This window comes from Cynocephalus volans, chromosome 15 (genome assembly GCF_027409185.1).
Source record: "Cynocephalus volans isolate mCynVol1 chromosome 15, mCynVol1.pri, whole genome shotgun sequence".
In the NCBI taxonomy this organism is placed as follows: domain Eukaryota; kingdom Metazoa; phylum Chordata; class Mammalia; order Dermoptera; family Cynocephalidae; genus Cynocephalus; species Cynocephalus volans.
In genome coordinates, this window is record NC_084474.1 from 20,560,164 (window position 1) to 20,586,536 (window position 26,373).

Here is a 26,373-nt window from a genome sequence, read left to right on the forward strand (position 1 = left end):
TGTTTGTGCAGCTGCCTGTCTGCGCATGATCTCCTAAGAGAATAAGGTGATATTACCATAATTATGATGGGACTGGGAAATTTTTTAAAACCCTGTCTCTGAATGATTTAATACAGAATCTGATGGGAAAGACATTGACTAGTTTGAATATTAATTTCCAGATTTCTCTTTCTTGATGTATAATGTATGGGGAAGTCTTCGAGAAGTAAAGTGACCACAAGGCCAGGTACTAGGGGATGGAAGCATCAGAAGCTTGAATGATCCTCACAATAGAAAACCTGTTCATTGTTTTGTGCCCTTTGCAATGTATGGATATCTGAGGGTGAGGGGACAAGAGAATGCTGTGAGAGTCAAAGACAGAGAAATGCAGAGACTCAGGTAAGGGTGATCCTGAAGTCATAGCCAGCATTTCAAACGAGTCACAGTGTTACCAGTAAGTCACTAAGAATCTACTGGTTCTCAGAGCATATAATTTTCTTTTGGTAACTATCTGGTTGGTTGCATGTAACTATCCTAAAGTCTGGTTTCCCCATCAGCCTCACCAGAGCTTAGATTTGGAACCTGAAGCATTTCCCCTAATTGGCTGAGATGGCTCTGCCAAATAGCTGTACAATTACTAGCTAATCTTGCCACTAAACAGAAGATCTATGAGGACAGGATCTTTGTTTTATTCCCTTTCCTAACCCTACAGCTTGGAAAAAAGCCTTGCACATAGCATGCAATAAAGAAACGTTTGTTGAATTTACATTTTTAAATTAATTCTCTGGGCTCAGCAACTCATTGTTTTCAAAATGGATTTCAAAACCCACAGGTCCTCAAGTTTGATAAGCTCATACTGCCATATGTTTAGAATTGAATGTGATGCCTGATGCAGTTAGCAAACATTCATGTTGGTCAAGTGGAGGTCCTGCATTTCTTTAACATGATTAGATGGATTTTTAGTAATTTTGAAGGTCAAGACATAGAGAGATGAATTAAACTCCACTATACTACATCAGAACAAGAACTTCATTTTGTAGACTCCTGGACAAGACATCCCTGGGAAACTGGGATTCGGAAGGTAGATGATCTCACAGAGTGCATTTGGGAGTAAACTCACCTTGCAAAATATGGCCAAGGAGACAGTACTACTGTCAAAGAGTTGGGACCAGCAGGATGGTGAGCTTAGCAACCCACACATGAGAAAGTCAGGCAGCACAGAATAGGATCCTAGCTGCAGTGCTATGGCTGAGAGACAAGATTCCAGTCCTTGGGTAGGTTATCAAGACTGTCTTCCTTAAGAAGAATATCGTAAGCACCCAAATACCCAAACCAGTGAACTAAGTGGGGACTCTCCACAGAGGTAAGAGAGAGAAGCCCTTTTACTGGAACCATCTCCAGAGTCAGCCCTAAATTGACAGTGGAGTAGCACCTAGACTACTGCTTAACTCATTAAACCAGAGCTCCTATCATTTCCCTGTAGACTAGGGACTATCTACAGCCGTATATTCTACTCTCCTTGCTTACTCGTCCCCAGACACATCTGTTCCTAAATCCTCCAAGCTCTTTCATGCCACGCCTTTGAGAGAGGCCTCCTCCGTCTGTCCACCCACTAACATACACATCCTTCAGGTCTCAGCTTAACTGTCTCTTCTCACATTTGACCACCTGCCTCCCACACTCCCCAGGCTAGATTAGGGCACCGGTGATATATTGTTATATGTTTTCCCCTTTGAAACGTTGAACATACTGTAACTTTCTAAAGTCATGATTTCCAGGGCCAAGCCCATTTCCTGGCATAATGGGCACCTTATACAATATTCAATGAGTGACTATTGAATGAATCAACGTAGGAACAAATGGACTCAAAAGGATGATTGGGATTTCCAGTGGCAGAGACTGTGGAGACAGCTCTTCCTTTTCTATGCTGTATCTCCACTTATATAAATGACTACTCTTCACACAAGCTAGAAACTTTGGCACATTTCTTGGCTCTTCCTTGCTTCCCACATCTAGTCAGTCACCAAATGAGACATCTTTACCTCCTGCCTTAGCTCTTTTAAGCTGCTATAACAATACCAGAGACTGGGTAGCTTATAAACAACAGAATTTTATTTTGCATAATTCTGAGCTGGGAAGTCCAAGATCAAGGCACTGGCAGATTTGGAGTCTGGGGTGGGCCCACTTCCTGTTTCACAGATGGTCGTCTTCTCACTGTGTCTTCACATGGTGGAAGGGACAAGGCAGCTCTCTGGGGCCTCTTTCATAAGGGCACGAATCCTATTAATGAGGAGTCCACCCTCATGAAACCACCTCCCAAAGATCCTACCACCTAACACCATCACAGTAAGATTAGGTTTCAATATAACTGAATTTGGGGGGGGCACAAACATTCAGACCATAGCATCTCCCTTCAAGTATCTAACAGCTCCTACATGCTCTTCAACATTCTTCTTACAAACAACATCTTCCCACAAATATCCTCTTCCCTATGCCTCAGTAGACACTGAGCATGTTCCTGAACCTTTGTTCAATATATTTTTTAATTAGCTACATCCCCCCACTCACAGAGGGTAGGGATTATGTCTTAGTTACCCTAGGATCCCAGGACCTACTTCAGTATATGAAACATCACAGGAAATTCATGTTAGTTATACAAAATACATAGCATGAAAAATGCACCATGTCTTTACATTATCTCTGCTATCTCTTTCCACATTCCTTATGAAAATTTAAACTTTCCATTCCCTGTACTACAGGAAAAAAAAAATCTGATTAATTCTCAATAAGGTATAAATGGTTTGTGCACTGATATTCTCTGGAAATTTCCACTTGTTTTGACAGAAAATTGACACCTGCAAGCTGATAATGCCTACACCCCAGAGAAGGTTTTAAGTTTTTGTGTTTCCACTTGATGCTGGATATTAGAAATTATTTAAATGAAGACAGTCCTAACTGCCAATATCTAGTTCTGTGACTGTTAACAAATCATATCACCTCTTTGGGGATGTTCTGCAGCAGTTCTATAGGTGATGCCCACAAGTGGGGGTGATTTCAAGGTGTAATCATGTATGTCACCTTTTCTTCCTCATTGATTACAAATGGTCAATATCAGGAGCTGTTTTAAAACATACTGATCTCTCTGCTCCAGTTACGGTAATGGGGTGTGAAGCATTAGCCTGAGCCCTAAACGAAGCCCTCCACCCCAAGGCCTGCCCTGCTCACAGAGGCAGAGGCACAGCCCGTACTGCCCTGCTCCAGGCAGGGCAGAGCTCCCAGGTGCTCACTGTCATCAACAGCCCTGACTGTGCAGCATCAGAAAGAGGAATGAAGAATCTGCCATCCAGATGGTACAGAATGGAAGATGAGGGATTTGGGATCCAGAAGTGATAATGAGGGAATGGAGTAACAAATGAAAAATTTTTTAAAACCACATCCTCATGGCACCCTGAATGCACAGAAAGAAAAAAAAAAAAGTAGGTTGTAAAGACTTTATGAGGATTCTGTGCAATGGTTTTATCCTGGTTATTAGTGATAAAATTCAGGAGCCCAGGGGCAGAGCAGCCAACAATGTCCTGCCCAGATCTCCTGTGTTTCCATTTTAAATCTAAATTCAATATTCTAGTCCCAACCTCCCTCCCACCCTTTGTGATCCTCCCTCAAGGCTGGCTCTGCCAGTCCTCCTGAGGCTACACTGATCCCCATTTCTCTACATCTGTCCTTAAGCTGCTTAGTGACACTGAGGGCAGCACGTGCCCTGATGCAACTTCACGATGTCACATGTGAGCCGGCCACCCCGCCACACGGTCCTGTCACTTGTTCCCCATCAGCGCCTTCTGCAGTTCCCTTAAAAATGAATTATTTGGCTGTCCAGTTAGCTGAGTTGGTTAGAGCACGCTGCTGATAACATCAAGGTCAAGGGGTCTGATCTCCCTACTGACCAGCTGCCAAAAAAAGAATTCTTTGAGTTGTCAGTGCCTTCGAGAAGCTGACCCTTATTTTAGAAACCTTAGAGTCCCTATCCTTTAATAATGAGCAATTGAGGCCCAAAGAGGTGGTTCCTGGCACCCTTCTCCTCTTCCGGCCTGAGCTCTGAGCATGAATTTATCCCTAGAATGTTCCCAACACAAAGAAATGACAAATGTTTGAGGTGATGGATACACTAACTACCCTGATGTGGTCATTCCACACTGTCAATGTCCCCAGATACCACATTGTACCCTGCATATATCACGCGTCAATTAAGAAAAAGTAAATTTAAAAAAAAAAAAAAAAGGAAAGAAGAAGAAAAAAATTCTGAGGCAGAAGAAGATTGGAGGTTACCAGAAACTGGGGGGAAGAAATAATGAGTTATTGTTAAATGGGTATAGAGTTTGTTTAGGATGACAGAAAAGTTTTGGAAATAGAGGTGACGGCTGCACAGCATCGTGAATGTAATTAATTGTACATTTAAAAAGGGTTAAAATGGCAAATCTTATGTTATATATATTTCACCACAATAAAAAAAGTTTAACAAAATAAAAGAATGTTTGGGAAATTCAAACAAAACAAAAGAAAAAGGCTCGATTCTTAAGACCTTGTCACAAAGAGAATAAAAGCATATAGGCACGGATTCCCTCAAGTCCCCAGGCTCTCTCCCAGCAGAACCGTCCGTCTTTACCATCTGCAGTCACCACCTTCCCAACGTAGAAAGAGCGGCCTTCGCTCTGTCCTGCGGCTTGTGTGGCCTTCTGTCCCTCCCTCCCGCACATGTAGACACTTTGCGTCACTGGTTATCCTCTCGCCCCACCCCCACCCAGTTTCTTCCTCACTCTGGCTCTTTTCCTCGGCTCATATGCAAAGTTATGTAAAACCAAAAAAAAAAAGAAAAGAAAAGAAAAGAAATCCTGACCCTTGACTGTCCACCTGGAACGCGTCTAACGTGCTTCCCTCCACGCCCAGACGTTTCCACATCGTCCAGATGGACGGATGCTCCTTCACTCACTTCCAGTCACTGTCAGTCAGCTGCTGCTGGGCCTCCTGTCCTGTGCTGTCACTGAAAATGCCTCACAGGCCACCAGTGACCTCCTAATTGTCAAATTCTCTTAGATCGTACCAAGGTTCGTTAGCAGTGATAGCTTTGGTCACTGTCGACTGCTCCCATCTTGAAAGTTTTCTCTTCTGGGTTTCCAGGCAATCCCGTCGCTTGAGTTTTGTCAGGCAATTCCATCTCTTGAACAGCACGTATTTTACCTATTAAACATTATTTCTAATATCCTTATGCAAATTAAACAGATTTCTGATGCCGATGTAGGTAACAAGTTTTGAGGCACTCGTTTCAGCTACTTGGGAGCGGTGATTTACCATGAAGTCCTTACAGTGTGAACCAGCCATGCCTAGCGCCTCGCTTACACTCACACTCTTTCACAGAAGCATTTTAAGTAAGATCAGATAACAAACCAGAAGCATTTTAAAGCAAGACTAGACAATAAAAGAGATGTTTACCCCTTTTGGATAACAAATTGGCATATGATATTCTCAAGAGCTGTGGTCTTAGACCAAATATTTAAGATTTCATGGAGTTCTGATTTTATAGTTCCTTTGAAGAAATGTCATACAAGTAACCAGCAATAAAAGGCATGTGTGGAACACTCGTCTTCATGTTCTGTATACTAAGTACTTTACTAAGTAAAAGTAATAGTTTAGTGGGGGTTTGGGGGAGCAGTATTTGAACCTGGAACCCAAATGAGGTATTAGGGAGTATCCACATGACCTGGATGCCAATGTGAGAAAAGTAGGGGAGAGGAGAAAGCTTTTGTCTCTCCTTCTAAATTGCATGAGGTACAAAGTCAGGTAATTCTACCTAAGGAGCCTTTCTGTTTTTATTTTGTCCACATTTTTCCTCATAGAAGGAAACAGCTCCCTCCCTCTTCCTCATTTCTCCCCTCATCTCTGGCCCCCCATTCACTCTAGCTCTTGCTCTGTCTCTTTGTGATTGTAAGAACAGGAGGTCTAGATTAGAGTTAACTCTGTGTTCTGAGTACATCTTTCTTTGCCACGGTTCAATCAACTGCAAACCTTGTAATGTTTCCCAACCCTTGTTCATTTAATTCCACTTTCAGAAATGTTGTAATAGCCATGTACAAGCTTCTGTCAGAGACTGCAGCTACTCACTAAACCCATTTGTGTGGTCTTCTGCCAGGCACGCAGCTGTACCGCATGTCCCAGCCTCCATGCAGTTAGGTGTCCCATGAGATTATTTCTAGACTGTGGATTCCAGGCCCATCCCTTAAATAATTTCCACATGCATTTCTTCATGCTCTCTCCCTTTTCACCTGTTGGACACAGACAAGCATAGAGGATTTGGAGGCCACATTATTAAATGGTGGAGCACAGTGATGAAGGGGCCTGGGTGGCTGAGTTGTTGCTTGGAGGAAAGTTGACCACATAACTTGAGAATAAGGTGTCATAGTGCCTTTGAAGCACAAGGTGCTGAGTAACACCCAAGAGGCTCTGTCAGTGAAGGGATCCCAGATGGGAGACCTCTGAATAGAAAGTCCTCCTGTCACTCATGCGGGAATTGAGCATTTCAGTCATTCAGCAGACATAGGAGTGCCTCCTACGTGCCTGGGAAGGTCTCTTTGAGGAGATGGCATTTAAGCTGAGACCTAAAGGGTGAAAAATTGCCTGAGAGGCAAAGGGCCAGGAGAAGAGCATTCCTGGCAGGAAGAGCATCAAGCGTATAGGAAATCACTTCCTGGAAGAGGCTCCCAGCCAAGCAAAACAAGGGCTTTGACTTCAGAGTAGCTCCATCTAAATGCCCCGGAAGGTTCAAGAGGTTACCTGGGCTTTCTTAATCTGCTGACTCTCAAAAGACTAGTGAATTAAAGAGCAGATTTAATTTTAAACCCTGTATGGAGCAAGAGGGCTATGTGAAAATGACGAGAAGCATACCATCTTGTCACATGTGGTGAAAAAAAGTGCATGGCTTGGACTTGAGTTTTGTTTTCTTTTCCTTTGCTCTATATTTACCTCATTTTCTATTTATGCATCTATATGTTTACTTGGAAAAGTAAATTAAATGTTTCTTTTCTTATTTAAGGAAAACAAAGACTCTTTGTCACTAGTGCTAAAGTGGAAGCCAGGGTGTCCCACTAACTGTGTTTTCCTCCTAACTGAGACAACAAAGGTGCAGGGAAACAGGTGAAGACCAACGTTGCTTCAGGACTTTATCTCTGTGCATTTTCTGATGTTCATGACGGGGCTTTTCTGAACAAAAAATTAAATTTATACCAATTTAGGGTTTAAAACCACTAACAATTTCTTAAAGTGACAAAATTTTTAAAACCTGCTTTTTTTAAGCTCTAATTGCTACATAGAATTTAGTACTTTATAAGTCTAGCAGGTTTTAATAATCACTTTTGGGATGGGGGTTGTTTCTTTTTTATCATGGTAAAATACACACAGTGTAACATTAACCATTTTAACATTTTTAAATGTACAATTTAGTGGCATTAAGTACATTCACAATGTTGTGCAACCATCACCACTATCCATTTCCAGGACTTTTTCATCATCCCAAACAAAATCTCTGTATCATTAAACAATAACTCCTCATCCTCATCTCTCCACAAGCTTTGATAACTTTTATTCTTCTGTCTCCATGAATCTCCCTATTCTAGGTACCTCATATAAACACAATTACACAATATTTGTCCTATTGCATCTGGATTATTTCACTTACCATAATGTTTTCAAGGTTCATCCATTTGTTGCATGTATCAGAATTTCACTCCTTTTTAAGGTTGAATAATATTCCACTGAACCTTCGTTTACTATTTGATCTATTTAAATTCCATGGTCTAAGTTCCTTTAAATAATCTGTTCCATTTACAACCTTAAACATTTAACACGCATTCATTAATTCACTGTAAGTATCACTTTTTTGCAGTCCTTCAAATATTCATCCTAATAAACAAAATATTTCCTGGTTTTTAAAGTACCCCAGCGAATTTAATTAATCTAATAATATAAGCTTATACATAAGTTAAATCTCAATTTTTCTTAAACATTACACAAATTTAATAAAATTTTCCCATATCTTTCAACCTAAATTCACAAGTGTAAAATCCATTACCCAATTAAAATTTTGAATTGGTTTTTACGGGGTGAAATCTGTCAGATCTAACAATCTATCTGACTACATTAAGAATTACAAAAATTTTACATAAAAAGTAGACACAGATTCTCCCAATCATTATAAAATCCTACTCTGGGTTTTACAAATGAGTACTAATACTACAGGATTGGCTTACTTTGTTCTCTGTATAGTCAATTTCCGGTATTGAACTACACTTCTCTAATAAATAAGCATCTCAAACAATTTGAAGTTGCTGTGTCCAGGAATTTTCATCTGGGAAGCAGGACCTAAATTCCAAGAGGATTCTAACTTTCCATTAATGGATTTAAAGACCTTTTTTTATAGTTTTTGGATCAAGAGGAAATCTCATTCCATACATTGTGAATGTAATTACTGTAGCAGCCCACAACGCCAGGATTCAGGTGACATTAGATCTGAGTAGACAGAAGTCTTCACTCCTATTGAGTCTCTTTTTGGTTGGCTTTTATACTTGTTAGCTCTTTAAAATGTTTTAATATCTTCTCATCTGGCTTGACTAACACTTTGTTGACATTTCATTTACTTCTTTAACCATATCGCCTGATGAAATTCTGTACTCTTTTCATATTCTAGGTAGGATGCCAACTCTTATAGACAATTAAATGTTTGATTGGGCTGCATTTCTCTCATATCTTTTTTTTGTTATGAGGTCGCTGACCTATCCAGATCCAAAACTTTTTATAGCCAGATCCAACATATTATTGTTTAATTTTAGATTTTGAAACAAGCTTAAATAGCTAATTTTTCATCTATGTATTGATTCATTCAGTAAAGAAACAGCTGTTGAGAAATTTCTGTGTTTTAGACCTCAGTGATACAGAGATGAACAAAATTTTGTCCCTTTCCCAAGAGATTTTACATTCTAATAAGTGAGCCAGATACATGAATAAAAAATCACGGAAGGAAGTAGAAGCAGTGGTCTGTGTAAAGTCAATCAGCTGCACAGAAAAAATAAGCAGAGACTGTTTGAGTTAGCTGCTCAGAGCATGTGAACATGGCTTTGTATGAAGGATGGCACATCACCAGGAAAGGAACAAAGAAAATGTAATTTAGATACCCACAAAAGATTGGAAAAACCATAGTATATTCAGGAATACCTGGAAAACAATCTGGACCACTCAGAAGGTCATGAGTAGTTGGGTATGTTCAGTTCACAAAGTGAATGTTGAGTCAGCCTTTGAGGAACCTTGCATTCAGTTTTATGCCAGTGATTTTCAACCTACTTCATACTTGGCACTCGGAGAGAATGCAGACATTTATAGGCACCAAGTAGTAAATAAATTACTCTTCTCCCAACAAGAAATGACTGGCCCAGAGGCCTAACTATCCAAGCCTCACTCAACTCACGGACACACACAGAGACGTGCACATACACACACAGGCCAGGGAATGAGGGAATTGATATTTGTCACATGTGTTCCCACTCAGGTCACACAATTTGAGATGCTCTGCTGGATGATGTGCAGCCAATGAATGAATTGAATCTTGGGAATGATATGATCAGATTCAATTTTCTTCAAATAGTAATTCATACAAAGGATGAAAAGAAAAGATTTATAAAAGAGATCTCAGTGAGAAAATGGCATTTTAGAAGGAGCTTGTCCAAGGAAAGGGAGAACCAAAAGTAATAATAGAGACTATTAAAAAGAAAATATATCAGAGGGAAAAAACTCTAATTTGTGAAAGCAGACAGTAGAAAGGAATTATAGAGAAACTTCAAAGCCAACAAGTATTTGTTACTTGGTTTACAGAGCAGAGTAAAACACTGGCTAGAGTTAAACAAGAATGATAAAAATATATTGGGAAAAAACTGTATAACTAAGAAAAATATAGGAAAATAATCTATCTACAGTTATTTAGACAAAGTCTCACAATTGTTTTTAACCCCATACCTTTTGAACATGATTTTTCCCCTCAGTCATTCTGTTTTGCTTCATTGATTCCAAAGAGATTTTAGAAATTCCTTATCCCATTATTTAAATATCATATACTGTTAGAAAAATTTTAAGTGGGAAGAAACTGTCAGCACTGATTGTGGGAAACAAAAATAGAAAAGGGAGGTGTTTTCAGGAATTTTTTAAAATCTTGTTTTCTCCAGAATAAAATATTCCTCCAATTGAGCACAGCAATACAAAGGCCTTCAGTCACCAGTGGATCTGAACAGACAGCAAGTGAAAAATTACAAAAACTTTGAAAGGGCCTTCAGTAGAGCCGAACTATAGTTGATATAGTTGATACGCAGCTATTCCATCTAATTACTGAGCTGTTGATGAAGATTAACTGAAGGGTTAAGGGCACGTCTGCTATAGTGAAATAGAGCACAATTTGTGTGGTTTTAAAAGAGCTGAGTAACTTTAAAGAGAACAGAAAATGTACTATTAAAGATGGAGACTAAAGTAAAAAAAAAAAAAAAATGAATCATTGCTCCTTTCTCCCAGTATGAGAAAGTCAGCACTAAAAAGCGCATGTGTTGTAGGGCGACGGGGAGAGCAGGTGTGTTGCAAACACCTTTATGGGCATCTTCACAGGATGGTACAAGTCTTGCAGTACAGAGTGATGAGGGAAGCCATGGTAGCAGGAGATGTTTATTACCATCAAAGCTCCCCATAGGGACACGACAACCAATGCAAGAATCAAAGATAAAATACTGTAGTGAGCAAAGTGGTCTGGGGGATCCTCACAGAATAAGCATATCACTGAATCTAAAGAAATAATACTGAAAACACTAGAAGAAAGTTACTTTGGGCACTTTGCCCGAAGGGGGTATATCATCTACAAAGACGCCCATGGAGTGATTTGAAATACTAAGAAAAGAGAGAGAGATTTCCACTTAGGTTCTTGCTTCTGGGGGAAAAAGGAGAATGAAAAATGAAAAGTGAGTGAGATTGTCACGTGGGCACGTGTGTGGCCAGTGTGGCGGGTCACGCACACGCCCATGGACCACTCAGCAACAGCTCTGGAGAGAGGCGAGCCAGTGCTCCCCCATGACATGGCACCCCACAAATCCTGCCTCCACTGACTTTTCTTTTCTTTCCTGAGCAACATCTTTATACAAGGATAAAAGCCGCTCATAGAATATAAAAACTCTAGGCTTCAAAATGTGGCAGACTAATCCATTTCCCCTCCTCCAAGCTAGCAGCTCTTTCCAAATTTGAGAAAATCAAACGAGGGTCAAGTTCACTGCACATTCCACAAGGACAGAACACTCTTCTGGGCAACAGGGAGAAGTGAATGTCAGGATTCTCACAAATCATTATGTAGTTCTAAACTAAACAAACCTTTGGAAATTTTGGAAATGTGTCATCAAAATAAACGTCTAGATAAAATCACTGACAGCTTGCTGCTTACTGCATGCTCTCTGCGCCAGCTCTCCTTGGCCGTTGTTTCACTGAAGGTAATGGCATTCCGCGAGGCAGTCGTTGTCCTCATTTTACAGATTAGTAAACTGAGATTTTTCTCAACTCACGCAGCTTGTAAGAAGTGGAACTAATTTTTGATCCAGATGTTTTGTGTTTGGGGTACCAATTTCCATATGTTTTCCAACATGCAGTAGTGCCTTTCTGTCCAACAAGAATAACAACAAAATTCTTCATCAATAGTAAAAAAAAAAAAAAAAAAAAAAAAGAGGGAGAGAGACATTGGTCACTCACTAGATTAAAACCAGAACATCATTTATAATTAAATACTGAGTAATGACGTAAATCACTGGCACAATTTAGGGAAAAATAATGGACTAGCCCACTAAAATTTACGTGGATATGGGAGGCACATGTAATGTAACATACCCACTAATCTTGCTCCAAATCAATTACCTTGTTCTAGCACAGAACACTCAATGTGTGAAGCTTATCATTAGAATAACAGAATCTCAGGATACAGTTCAAAGACTACAAAAGTGTGAGAAAACAACCAAAAATAATTTTAAGCTGTTTCATTTTAATAGCTGTAAAATTCTGTATGGCTATCCAATGAATTTAGAAGCATCCACCATTATCGCAGTCAGGCTCAATACAATGTAAGAGAATATGATATAAGACAAATGTTATGGGTATGATTTTTAAAAAGAAAAAATATAATTTCCATTATTTTCAGAAAAGCAGACACAGTGTTTCTTCCTTCAGCCATCTCAGTGACTTCTCAGCCACGTCAGGTGTAAGCACAGGAGAGTTGTCTGTGAGGTCAGGGTTGCTGTGGCAGCACGGGCTGTGACAGGTAGGGGTAGACATCCACTTCTTCTCCTGCCTTTCCTGCTGGCATCCACTGAGCTGTGCCACTGTCCCACTGTGGTCTCAGTTGTCAAGCTCTTGGCTGTCAGCACTCCGTGTGCAAGTCACGGGGGAGCCTGGGACTCCCGAGCACAACAAAGGCTACTTCGCTTCTCTCTTCTGTATCTCGCACGAATGTCTCTGTGGCTAACTCAGAACCGTATACAGAACCATACACAGAAGGCAATTCTGGGACACATAATTCAAGCGTAGATAAATTGACACAGTGTAATAATCACTATAATTTTTAATAATAAAACTGAGGCATTACTCTTTTGAAAGTATCCCATGGAATCTAAATGCCATAGCAATTTAATACTCATTAACATCCATTTAAAACATACCTAAACAAGCTTAAGTAAAGAGTTGAAATTTTAAATCATTCCATTTTCTGTTTGAACTTGTGTCTCCGTTCTACTTGCCCCTTAAAATTCTGTTCTGTGTAATGTGTTTATTCTTTAAAGCTTTTTCTTAATTACTTTATCTTAATTAATTTACATTTCTGCAGGAAAAAATTATTGTGTAGATTGAAATTTCATTCTCAATGTTATCTTTTCATGAATTAAGGTTCTAAACTTACATAATTCAGTTATCAATCTTAAATCCTAAAATAAGAAATTTTGTTTTTAGTGTTTTTGGCATGCCATTTAAGAAGTCTTTTCCTAAACCAAGTTCATGAAAATATTCTCCTATACCATATCATACTATATCCTATCATATTTAGCATCTCATATTTTGATCTGTTGGATTTTTATATATCAGGGAGGTAGTTATCAACATTCTTTTTTTTTTTTTTTACTTCATATATATATCCAGGTGACCCAAACCATTTACTAAAAAAAAACTATCTTTCCCTATTGCCCTATGATGGAAACTTTGTCATAAATCAAACAGGTCTATTCTTGCACTCTACTATGTTTCATTATCTATTGTCTCTTCTTGTGCAAACAGCATACTCTCTGAATTACTATAACTTATTTGAAATAAAGTTGTGATTTCTGGCATAAGTTCTTCAACTATGCTTTTCTTCAAGATTGTTGAAGATTAATCTTGAGTCTGCCTTTTCACATTTGATAATTAGCATTTTGATTAAACTGGTGAAGTTTTTACTGGGATTGCTCTGAATCCATAGATTAATTGCTCTGCAGATCAACTGGTATCTTTACAATATTGAGTTTCACAATCCATGCATGTTTTAGATCCTTCCATTTTTTAAGACATCTTTAATTTCTCTCAATCACATTTGTTGTATTCCGTGTAAAGGGCTTCCAAATCTTTTTAGATTTATTCCCATGAATAAAAATTTAACTTTATTCTGTGACCAGGAAATTTTTAAGTGCTAAAGTTTTTCTTCAGATGGGGTTATAGTTGCAACTATTGGCTATCACCATGATTGAGCAAACATAAATGTATTGCAAATCTTGACGAATAAGTCCTAAATATAAAATGAAATATTTATTGGAAAGGCATGTCTTAATGAAATGGGTGGTGCAGTTTTATTTCAATTAGTTTACGTATTCGTGGATGAAAATTAGTTATTGCTAGAATGGGGACGGCAACTTCAGGTACTTTCAATATTTGGTGCTAGTGTAGAAATCCTGTTCATAGAAAAAAATATGAGCATGGGAAGAAATTTGTTACCACAATGTCACTCAATTATTTATTTATTTATTTTTAACTTCTCAATATACGTTGTAGTTGATTTTCATGACCCTTTACCTGTTCCTCTTTCCCCCTCCATCTCTCCCTCTCCCCACCCCCACATCATATCTGTTCACTTGTCTTAAAAAGTTCAAGGAATCACTCAATTTTTTAAATTCCTTACTTTTCCAAGCATTTTTGAGGACCTGTCTTATACCAGGCACTATTCTAGGGGCTGAGGATATGGCAGTGAACAAAACATATAAGATCAGACAAAAATTCTCACCTCATAAGGCTTAGATTGTAGTTAGGTAACCTGACAACAAATGAGGGTTTTTTTACATAAAATATATAGTATACGATGGTAAACAGTGATAAATACAAAAGAAAAAAATGAAGAAGGGAAGGAAATAGGACATGTGCAGAGGGTGGCATTGTAGATAAAGTGGCTGAGATACATGCCACAGAATAAATATGATCTATTATGAAAATTATTTCTGAAGTACTGCTAGTCAATGAATCAGATAGGTTCTTCAATGTTTTTGGAAGCAAAAACTTAAAAACCACCTACCTCATCATTAATAGTGATTACCTAATCAACATCATCATAAAAATTAAAACTGCCATCCTGTTTGGTGCCCTGAAGACTTTTACCCACAGAGTGATGCCCCAAGGTAAGATTCCAGAGGGCTGAGATAAATATCTGTCATTGCAAAGTGGAAGGAAGACAATTGTGCAAGGAGATGACAGAACCAAGGACCACAATGGCCACAGGCACTTTTTCAAGGCACATACATTTTGGAACTAAGGCTCTTGTCATTGACCACTAGGCATGCCTGCATGCCATTTGGGAGGTCTTACATTCACCTGGGCACACATCCCCCAGTTTGAAGACCACTGGTCTCTTATTGCCTCCCCTGTCACTCCTCAGGGTGAGGAATAACTGGGGGTCCCAGACAGAAGTGGGATTGCTTCCAGACACTCCAGACTCTCAGTGATTTCTCCCAGTGTTTGCCAGACCAAATTGCCATGGGAGACAATTTACCTATATCCTTTGTCCACATCAGTACCTGCGACTGAAGAGGACAAAAGAGAAGTGAGAAGAAGAGCTCATTTTGAATGGCTGTTACCACGGATGAAGAGGTAAAAATGTAGGAAAGCTCTGATCTGGACAATGGAGCCTCTGAGACTGCATCCTCCTCTCTTCCATCTGGAGCTGGCTTACTGCCGAGCCTCTCATTGGTCCCACGTGCTTCCCTTCTTCAGTTTCACACGCTTTCTGAAAGGTGGAGGAAATTTTAAACTTCCTGAACCATAAAGAGAACAACAACAAATAGCCATCAAATTGGCACTAGGGTGTCATCAGCCTGCTTGGATGATTCTTAAGGCTCACAAAGTTGCTTTGGCAGGCAGCAGCACAGCCCCAACCACCCCGTCTGGGCATCAGCAATGTTTTAGGGCACTGTCAAGTCCACCATGCCCAGCAGACCCATCACGGCGCCACCATGGCCACTTGGTGTGCTGTGAGCAGCCCTGACCATGGCCTGCACTTTGGCACAGCAGGCCGTGCTTTCTGAAAGCTCAGATTCTTCTGACAGGGGCCAGCAACAGATCAGTGACACTGCAGAGTAGCTCGTCCTTAGTAACACAATCAGAGTTTAGTTGCCAACTACCTCTGAAATAACTGGTCTCTCCTAAAAGCCCTCATTACCAGTAGGGTGCTGCAAAATCCTCTCTGTGGTCTTTTAAGGGTCTCTCTGCATGAAGTAAGTTGATGTCAAACCTCTATCCCAGCTTTTTTCGCATGAATTTATATCACAGAACAAGTAAATCACAATGTAATGGCCTCAATGCCTCAATATTTGAGTTCTGCAAGGCCTAAGCAATGCTTCCTTACGTGTTTATTGCTGGATTTGGCAACTTGTAAAATGAACACTCATTAAAAAGGCTAATAACTACATAGCACGAACGATGATAGAACAGAAAGCAAGCTCAGGATGTTAATTGGTCCTCATTTTCCTCAGTCTTGTCTTTTCTCTGAGCTAAATACAGTGCTACAAAGGCTCTGTTCCTCAGTTCAGTGACAAGGCAGCACACAACATAGCTGGAACAGAAACAAAACGCCTGCGTTTTGGTTAATTATTTGGTGAATATAGTCAAACCTGGGACAGAATGACAGCTTGAGTGCTCACTGGAAATGGCATGTTTCAGCTTTAAGTGTATCAAAGTTAAAGGTGAAACTCTAAATGTGAGGTTCTTACTCTGGGTCCGTAATGCAAGGGGCTGTGAACCCCACAAAATAATGTGGAAATTATTAATTAGATATGGAAGAGCACAGTTTTTTACAAAGGGGTTCCATAAGTTTTATAAGATTATAAAAGAAGTCTGTGGTCCTAAAACAATAAGAGCCATAAATAAATGCTTTCAGAACCTTACCATTTTCAGTTCCCTTCCCTCCTCATTCACAGAGCAGACTCTTACTGAGGGCCTAGTACCTCCATGGTGCTGTGTGACATATGCTTTGGGGAAACAAACAGGATTCAAAGATCAAAAATTTTTCTTCTAATGAAGAAGAAGAAAAGTAATATACATGAGCCCCTACCAAGGGCTGGCTGTGCACTATCCAATGTACTATATACATTTTCTTATTAATCTTTGTAATAAACCTATTGGAAGTCACGATTAACCTTTGTGGAAGAATTTAATTTCTGACAATAGTCACACCAATATTTCTTGTCTAACTTCTCCATCAAGAAGTGGAGTTTCTGTTCCCTTCCCTTGAACCCCATCAGGCTTGGCCACTGTCCTGAGTAATAGAGTTTGGCAGAAAAGTCTCTGTGAGACTTTACAGGATAGGTCATAGAAGGCAACACAGCTTCTGCCTGGCTGTCTGTCTTAGGTCACCAGCCCTTGGAACCCAAGTACCATGCTGCAAGGAAGCCCAGGCCACATGATGAGGCCCATGGGGAGAATAGCCGTCTCCAGCCCTCAGCCCCAGCTGAGCAAGCAGCCAACCACCTGCCCCGATTCACCAGCTATGTGAATGCCCCATCTCAGAAGCTGCACCTCCGGGCCCTGTAAAACGCCCCAGCTCATGCTGTGTGGAGCAGACATAAACTTTTCCAGCTGAACTCTGCTCAGACTTGCCAATATGTGAACAAAATAAATGATGATTATTATTTGAAGCCAATATTATTATGCAGCAACAGATAACCAGAGCAAGCAACTTGCCCATTTGAGCAAACTACCGCTAAGAGGTTAAATAATTTCTCCACAGTCACAAAACTAGTAAATGGTAAAGCTAGAATTCAAAAGAAGATCTGCCTAATATGTAAAATCAAGTCAGGAGGATGGAAGAGGGAGTTTCACCTGTATCTGTGACTTCATATTTCTTAACATAAAAAGAAATTTGAAGAAAATATGGCAAAATGTTAACATCTATTTAATCCTGATGGTGGAAACATGGGGGTCTGTTATTTTATGTTTTTCTGTATATTAGAAGTGTGTTATAATTTAAAACTATCTTTTCAAAGGTAAAAGCAAAGAATACTTATCAATTTTTTAAATGTTTAATTAAAATCAAACATGTATATAATTAAGACCAGACACAAAAAGGGAATTAAACACCAAATTGTGTAAAGTTGCCATACTTTATAAAATCAGAAGTATAACTAATGCGATATCTTGGTGATAAAGAAGAGCTTGTTTCTATTTGTCCAATTCTAACTTTTCCCTCTTCTAACCTTGTTAGTTCACGTCTTCATGTATGTGTTCTGAGCTTTGAGCTCAGAGGAATCTTGAAAATCCAAAAACAAGTGCATAGATGTAGAGAAAAATAGACTCCGGCCCACAGAAGATCCATATATCAGTTATGGATTTCCAGTAAGCACCAGAAACATCTCCATAGGTGAAAGAAAGCATTAGCACCCAGAAGGCGCCTGAGAAGCAAGGGAAATTGTCAGAGCTGAGGGGGCAGGATTGCCAACTTCATGTGACACGTAGAGAATTATTTCTCGTAGGAAGCCCCGGGTGGACAAGCAGCCACCGTGCACGTGTTCTCTCCTGAACGACGGCACAGGTGAGGGGAATCAATTGCCTTAAATTCCCCTTGGCTTCAGTGTAGTCAATCAGGTTTGCAGTGGCTGAACGAGCAACTGAGTCAGTAGTAAAGGATTATCTAATGGAAACTTTATCTATGCCCTAGTGTGTCCTATGGGCAAATAGAAAAGTTGCAACTGGTTGTGTATCTTTCACAAGTGGAAAACAAGTCTGTATTTGTACAGCTGGATGTTGCTCTAAGTCTAGAGTAGCTCTGTAATTCCTTTGGTCTGGTGAGAATCCTTGTCAGGAATTTCCAGTGGCTCCAGTGAGTACCTGCAAAGACACTTGGTTAGAAAGTGCTTGGCTGTGCTGTTGGAAGTGGCACAGGAAGTACATTTGAAAAGACTGCACAAAGGAGTTCCTGGAGGCGGGCTCTCCCTGCAGGATCTTTGATGGGAACACCTCAGTCTCCAAGAATGAGTGTGGACAGCAACGCTCTGCCCAGCTGACTTTTCGGAACAGTTGCTACCAACTCTGAATCGTCTTAATATTTTTCTAAAATATATTCCACACTTCTGGCTCTAGTAACGAGAGTTCAGAGAATTCCGTTTCACTATGCTGCAGGTCCCCAGCCAGCTGTGCTGTGCCCTTGATGCTTCTTTCTGTGTCCCCATCTCTCCCCCGTCCACTCGTCTGCTGAAGATCGCTACATGGAGTTCTGCTGTTATAACTACAGATTTTGTGGGATATTTCCATCCTAACCATTTTTTTCTAACACCTTTGAAAACCTGTTTGTGCTTCTTCTATTCCTTCTGGTGTTGCATTTATATATATCCTATTTCCACTGAAGAAATAACTTAATTCAGCATGTTCTCTTCTATCTCATGAAAATGAATTTGAAAAAGCATACTTGCTTTACTGTCTTTTCAGTGTAATATGACTGCCTTTCTGCAAACTTAATTAAAAACTAAAGGTCTTTCCTATAGAGTTGTTATCAAGTCTCAAGTCTTTTGTTATGTCTTTTTTAAAAAAAACTCTCTTTCATTTAAAAAAAAAAAACTTCAGAATCTGTAAACTTGCCCTTTATTTACACTTCAACTTACCCCTTTACTGTAACTATCGCTCCACTCTAGCAAATGGAAAGTATGGGTACACGCATAACAAACTATTATTTTTATATGACAACATCATCACCTTATGGACTTGTAGGCTTCTCTCACCAAAATATCTCATTGCTGTGTCCCATCCACAAAGAATTCTTGATGTTTTCCATTTCTTTGTTACTTGCTTTTCAGTAATTCCTCCTTAACAGTCAGATTTTTTTTGTAGTGTTGTCTAGTTCTGGAATCTTGATAACTTAAGTTTTATCTATATGTGATATTTTATTTATAGAAATTTGCAAAATTTACATTGCATTAGAATTCTGATATGCAGAGAAAGTGTAGCATCTGTAGAATAATGTAATTCTTCATTATTCTAAATGAAGAATGCTGTTGACTGGGGTGACCGTATGTCCTAGTTTGGTTGAAGCAGTCCCCGCTTACACATGTTGCCCTGGCATCTTACTGTTTTAGACTTTGTCCTAAATTTTTTAGTTCTCAAATGAAATATTGTTATTAAAAGTTGTATAAGTAGAATCTAGAATGGGTAAGCAGGCAATACTTTCAGCTTCTACCATAGTCTCGTCAAGGTATGTGAGATATATGGGAAGTGAGCAGAATTCTCCTTTTAATATATGATTAAATCCTTAAGAAAACCAACAACAATACTCTCTTTTCCCCAAAACTTAAAGGACACAAGAGCACCTTTCTTTCAAGGACAGTGTGCAGTCTGTTCTCTGGTTTAAAAAGATAGGTGCTTCTGCACAGCAAAAGAAACAATTAACAGAATTAAAAGACAACCAACAGAGTGGGAGAAAATATTTGCAAAATATACATCTGACAAAGGATTAATATCCAGAATACGTAAGGAACTCAAACAACTTTACAAGAAAAAAACAAGCAACCCAATTAAAAAATGGGCAAAAGAGCTAAGTAGGCATTTCTCTAAGGAAGATATACAAATCGCCAACAGACATATGAAAAAATGCTCAACATCACTCAGCATCCGGGAAATGCAAATCAAAACCACACTGAGATACCATCTCACCCCAGTTAGGATGGCTAAAAATCCAAAAGACTCTGAACGATAAATGCTGGCGAGGTTGCGGAGAAAAAGGAACTCTCATTCATTGTTGGTGGGACTGAAAAATGGTGCAGCCTCTATGGAAAATGGTATGGAGGTTCCTCAAACAATTGCAGATAGATCTACCATACGACCCAGCTATCCCACTGCTGGGAATATACCCAGAGGAATGGAAATCATCAAGTCGAAGGTATACCTGTTCCCCAATGTTCATCGCAGCACTCTTTACAATAGCCAAGAGTTGGAACCAGCCCAAATGTCCATCATCGTATGAGTGGATATGGAAAATGTGTTACATCTACACAATGGAATACTACTCAGCTATAAAAACGAATGAAATACTGCCATTTGCAACAACATGGATGGACCTTGAGAGAATTACATTAAGTGAAACAAGTCAGGCACAGAAAGAGAAATACCACATGTTCTCACTTATTGGTGGGAGATAAAAATTAATATATTAATTCACACACACACACACACACACACAAAAATAAAAATAAAAAACCGGGAGGGGGGGGAAGAAGATATAACAACCACAATTACTTGAAGTTGATATGACAAGCAAACAGAGGGGACATTGGAGGCGGGGAGGGGGGTACGGAGGAGGGAGGGGGGTTTTGGTGTTGGGCAACAATAATCAGCCACAATGTATATTGACAAAAGAAAATTTAAAAAGAAATAAAAATAAAAAATAAAGTAGTTTATTTTAGCACCAAAAAAATAATAATAATAAAAATAAAAAAAATAAAAATAAAAAGATAGGTGCTTGGGCAGGGGTGGTGGAGATGACTAACGCCTTCTGGGCTCAGGTAGATGTGGGACAAGTACCAGATGCTGCAGTCACCACCAGCTCTTAGAGCACCTAGGAGTACAGGTTAATGCACTGATCCATTGGCAGAATTTCTCAAGAGAGTTAAAGTAATGATACCAGCTTATATAAGAGTTTGTAATGCCAGTATTATATCAGTTCATCAGATGCTTTCAACAGAACACCAGTTAATTTATTTTCAACAATGATTTAAAATTTTTAATCCAATTCATGTAATCAGAGTAAACATTTTAGATGCTTATCCTATCGAATGTAAAACTCTGACATTATTTTAAATGCTGTGGTAATTCAGTTAAATAAATATTAAAGATGAAAGTATTCATTTTGTGGAAAAAATACAAATACAGATTTTGGTGGAGCACAACACATGGGTAAAAAAAACCCCACAAAAACCAAAAACAGTATTCTTACTAAGTTAAGAAACTTTTGAAGCAGAAATGCATTCAGAATTCAGGTTCACAAGTAATTTGTAACTGCATCCCAATAAAGCTGCAATATTTTAAGAATGAAAATAGAAATTCTAGTTTTCAGGATTTATATACATATGTATACAAGGTATTTCAAAAAGTTATTTATGCAAAATTAGAATTGAAAACTAATACAAATCTTTTCTTGAACTTTTTGAAGTATCTTCATACACACACGTGCTTAGGGTAGGTAAAATAGAATATTTTTGTGATGAGGCTGATGTTGAAAATGAAAGAACTTCAGTAGGACAGAATATATTCTCTCTTTTTCCTTCTCTTTATCAATCTGAGTTAGGAATATTTCAGCCTTTGAAGAACTACTTCATAAACCAATCAAAATTGTTTTCAATGGTGATGAGTATTTTTATAAATGAATCTTCTACATTTTTAGTTGTGTTACATTAAAGATCAATTTAAAAAGTTAAATTGCTCATGCAACAAAATATCAGCTTTCTAAGCCTTAGTAAAGTGCAATAATTGAAAGATTATAAAAAGTAAAACATTGAAATTTATCCTCACAAAAGCGAAGGAGGATGAATCAAATAATGAGAGCTCAAATGTTATACAAGATTTAATTTTGCAATTTTATAAATTCCCTTTCAAATATCCTTACTTGAGAAAAGACTTGTTTGATGGAGCTCTTGTTCTTAGTTGGACAAATGTATATTCTGTACCAGAATGAAAACAAGTTGATTTGACAGGCCTCAAATTTTGCAACACCTATATTTGGTAAAAATAATTATAAATTCATGTTTTTTGACGTTTAAAATGTTTGCCAAAGAAAGATACTCTGTATGGAGGAAAAATGACAGTACATGGGAAAATATCTGGGCTAAAATACATTACACATTTCCCCCATTTAGCAAATTTGTCTGGCACTTTCCAGCACCTATAGGGAGAATACTTCCTCAGTTGAAAATACTGTGGTTTACAGAGTAAATAAAGCGGTCAACAGTTTCAAATTTACTAGCCATACAGAGAAAATTTAGAGAAGATTGTAAATAAATTTATGAAAAAAATAAAAATAAGAAAACTATATTGAATATATATATATATATATTCTTCCAAAAAATACCAGTGATATGATGTATTAGAGGCAGGAATGACTAAGGAGCAGATTAAAGTACGTGAATTTATATGAAAAATAATAATTCTGTTAATGCTTGTTTTAATGTATATGGATATATGCTGTTTTATTTTTAGAAATAATTTTAGTTTGAATATAATTTTCAAATTGAACCATTTTATTTATAAATGTACAGAGTTATAATTTTGCATGTTTTGAACAATCTCTCTAATTTCCAAAAGTATCTTATAAATTATCTGGTCATTCAATTTTTAATCAATGTGATCTTCTTTCTAAAATTCCACCCATTGATCAACATAGAAGGGGCATAGATGTTTGATAAAATATCTAACATGACTAAAAAGCTTAGTTCAATCTGACCATTTAAATGATCCCTTTAGGCACTACTTGCTCTCTAGGGGGAGATTTTTTTGGTGTCTCAGATTGATTCTCTCCTTACTGCTTCTCTCCTTAAGGTGGTATGTGGGTGACTTAAGTGACCTGGTAGAAAAAGGATAGGCTTAGGGCTCATTTGATCTCCAGGGGGATTACCCAGAGATGGTTCCCTGCCACCTGGTTGCTGGATACCCCACAGGCCTCCAAAGCTCACGTCCACACAGTGAGTTGGTGAAGATTTGATTGTCACAGGAGTACTGCAGCTCCTCCAAAGGAGGTCAAAGGATAGAGCAGGTCAGGAATTGACAAGAGTACCTATACTAGTTAAGGCTTCAATAGAACTAGCCTCATTCATCTCTCTCTAAATCACAGTTCACTGAAATGCCTGTCTCAAACTGAGTATATGTTAAAATATTTGTATATGTAGAGCTAGGGTTGGGTCTCTGGTGCTCACAGACCCCTCGAGCCTGTTCACAAACCCTTCACATGCAGGTCTATGAGCTAGGTAACCAGCAAAAAGGTCCTTGGAGCCTTGACTGAAGTAGGAATAGTCTTTATTTAGCACACACAACACTGTGATCTAAGCAGTCCACAGAGAAACTCAGAAACTCAACTGCTAGGGGCAAAGTCCAAAGAAAAACTGAAAACTGAGAGGCTGCCAGCAGAGTAAACATGCTCTATTTTTAGACGCGAGCTCTCTGCCACCAGCCTGCTTCACAAACTGCAGAACACACAATAGCTACAAAACTAAAAAGATACATTGGTTCACATGCATGCTAACTCCACCCACACACAGCTTGCTTACAAGAAATGTGCTGGACCCCCGAGCTAGACCTGAGCTGAGGGAGCCTGACTAAATTATTCTACTTTCCCCACAGTGTACTTTTACTTGAACACACACACACACACATCCCTCAGAGTTCAGTGTTCCTATATACCTATGTATCTGTTTATGTTAGAGTGCTAGAATACAATCAAAGTTTGGCTTTAAGCAATGAATATTTTTAATCAACTATAGAACCAGAGAAACAAATAAAGACTATCCATGCACATTAGAATTGGGGAAAAAAGAGTGAGGCTTTGATCAAAACAAAAAGAAATTTTAAAGAATATTACAAAGACTCGCAAGTCTGCACAGACTGCGAGACAAGTGTGATGCCCTCAGGGAGGGGACGAAACCTTTGCAACAGGCCGATGCTTATTTCCTAGCGGTGGCTTGAGGACAGCAGGTATGGAGATAGATTATATGACTTCTCAAAGGCCTTCCTAATGATGCAATAAATATCCTTAAGAAGAAAGCGGATTCTGGCAACAAGAAGAGAAAGAATATATTTTGATATATAGGAAGAAAGGACATGTCTGTATGTCTTCAGACAAACACATTACTTAAAATCTCATGCTGTTTCATATCACTTCGTTTTTCACTGAAACCAATAATAACTGTGATGTTTCAGACCCTAAGAATCCAGGTTCCTTGTGTGTTTCTTAATATTTCCCCATTCTTTTGATTACTGACAATGTTTTTAGTAGTCCTTTATGCTACATATCCATTTTTCCGTTTTATGGTAAACAGATATTTTTGTCAATCTTATTCTTATGTATTCTGCTTTAAACATTTATTATTATGTGTATTTTTATTTACACATTTATTCATATTGGGCTATGTTATATTTTCAGTTGATTTCATAGGTGGACTTGATACACACTCCTACTACCAGGATCATGTTGAGTTAAAGCCTGTTAAACCTGTAAGTAAAGGTGTGAAAATATGGACAATATTAATCCTTCTAACGTGACCAAAACTAACCAAACCTGAAATAATTTGGACCTACTACTACTAATCATTGGTGTGATTTTCCACTCATGTTTAAAACACACCTTTCACATGTAACCCAACATCATCATTGCTAGTCATTCTAAAAAGGATTGGAAATAGGTGACATGGTGTCTATTTCTAAAATGATATTTTCATCTTATTTTTCTTATCAATAGTTGATTGCCAAATTGAAAAAAAAAGATTATTTCATCTGCAGAAGTGAAGATTAAGTTTGTGTCCTGGGGCAGCACAGCACAATGGAAAGGGAAGAAAGAGGCAGGGTAGAATGCAGTCTGTCCAGGTGAGGCATCAGGTGCCTGCCTTGATGTCTCTGAGACTTGTTCCATCATCCGTAATATGGTTTCATGGTAGGGGGGTAAGAAGGGGCAGGGAGGATGGATCAAATGGGATAATGTGTGTATAGTATGTGTAAAGTTGCCTGTTATTCTTTGTAGTATTCAAATATTTGACTAACAAGCTCAGGAACAAGTTTTCTATGTCCCTAGAAGACCTGGAAGGAAGTCAACAGCAACAACAGAAAAAAGCCACCTAAAACCAAACAGATTTCATTTGAGTATAAGAAAGTGTATTAGTCCGTTCCTGATGCTTATAATAAAATACATGGAACTGATTATTTTATAAGGAAAACAAAATTTATTGCTTACAGTTTCAGAGGCTAGGAAGTCCAAAGTTCAGGGAACACATCTGGTGAGGGTCTTGATGGTGGTGACAGTGACACAGAATATCACATTGTGAAATGGTGGAGCACAGGGAGATCAGAGAAAGACAGACTCTCCTCTCTTTTCTCTAATGCCCTCAGAACCACGCACCTGACCCCCATTTTGAATCCATTCACTACTGCATGGTCCTACAATCCAATCACCTCTTCGAAGGTCCACCTTTCAATTACCACAGTAGGATTTCCCACTCTCTTAACAGTCACAGTGGGGGCCAAATTTCTAATACATAAAACTTGGGAAAGATGTTTCAAGCTTCAGTGAGCTTTGGGGGAACATAATTCAATCCAGTATACTCTGCCCCTGCCCCCCCAAAAAACTCATGTCTTTTCACATACAAATACATTCATTTCATCCCCAAAGTCTTAACTTTTTTCAACTCAAAAGTCCAAAGTTCGAAGTCTCAACTGGGAAATCAATACAAGTTATCTACTTCCAAGACACAATGGTGGGACAAGTATAGGGTACATATTCCCATTCCAAAAGGGAGAAATGGGCCAAAAGAAAGGAGAAACAGGTCCCAAACAAGTCCAAAACCCAGCAGGGCAGGCATTAAATCTCAGAGCTGGTGAATCAGGTACTTTGATTTCATGTTCAACGTCCTCTGCATGCTGGTGCAGGGGTTAGGTCCTCAAGTCCCCAGACAGCTCCGCTTCTATGACTTTCCTGGTCTCAGGTGATGCTTTAGCTCTCCCACGCTGGGGTTTCACTCTGGTAGCTCCGCAGATCTGGGGTCCCCGTGGTGGTCCTGCTCTCATGGCTCCACTGGAAATGGCGCTGTTGAGGTTTCT

The 26,373-nt window shown here is 38.8% G+C and overlaps 1 protein-coding gene across 1 annotated transcript in view; it reads left to right on the forward strand.

Moving 5' to 3' along the window:
* Window positions 1-25,398, forward strand: part of NKAIN3 (sodium/potassium transporting ATPase interacting 3) — a 402,934-nt gene extending 377,536 nt beyond the window's left edge. The window contains exons 7-8 of the mRNA XM_063079250.1: window positions 24,707-24,787; window positions 25,301-25,398. Of these exons, the coding sequence (XP_062935320.1) occupies window positions 24,707-24,787; window positions 25,301-25,398 (179 nt within the window). The remainder of the gene's footprint in view (window positions 1-24,706; window positions 24,788-25,300) is intronic.
* Window positions 25,399-26,373: the final 975 nt, after the last annotated feature.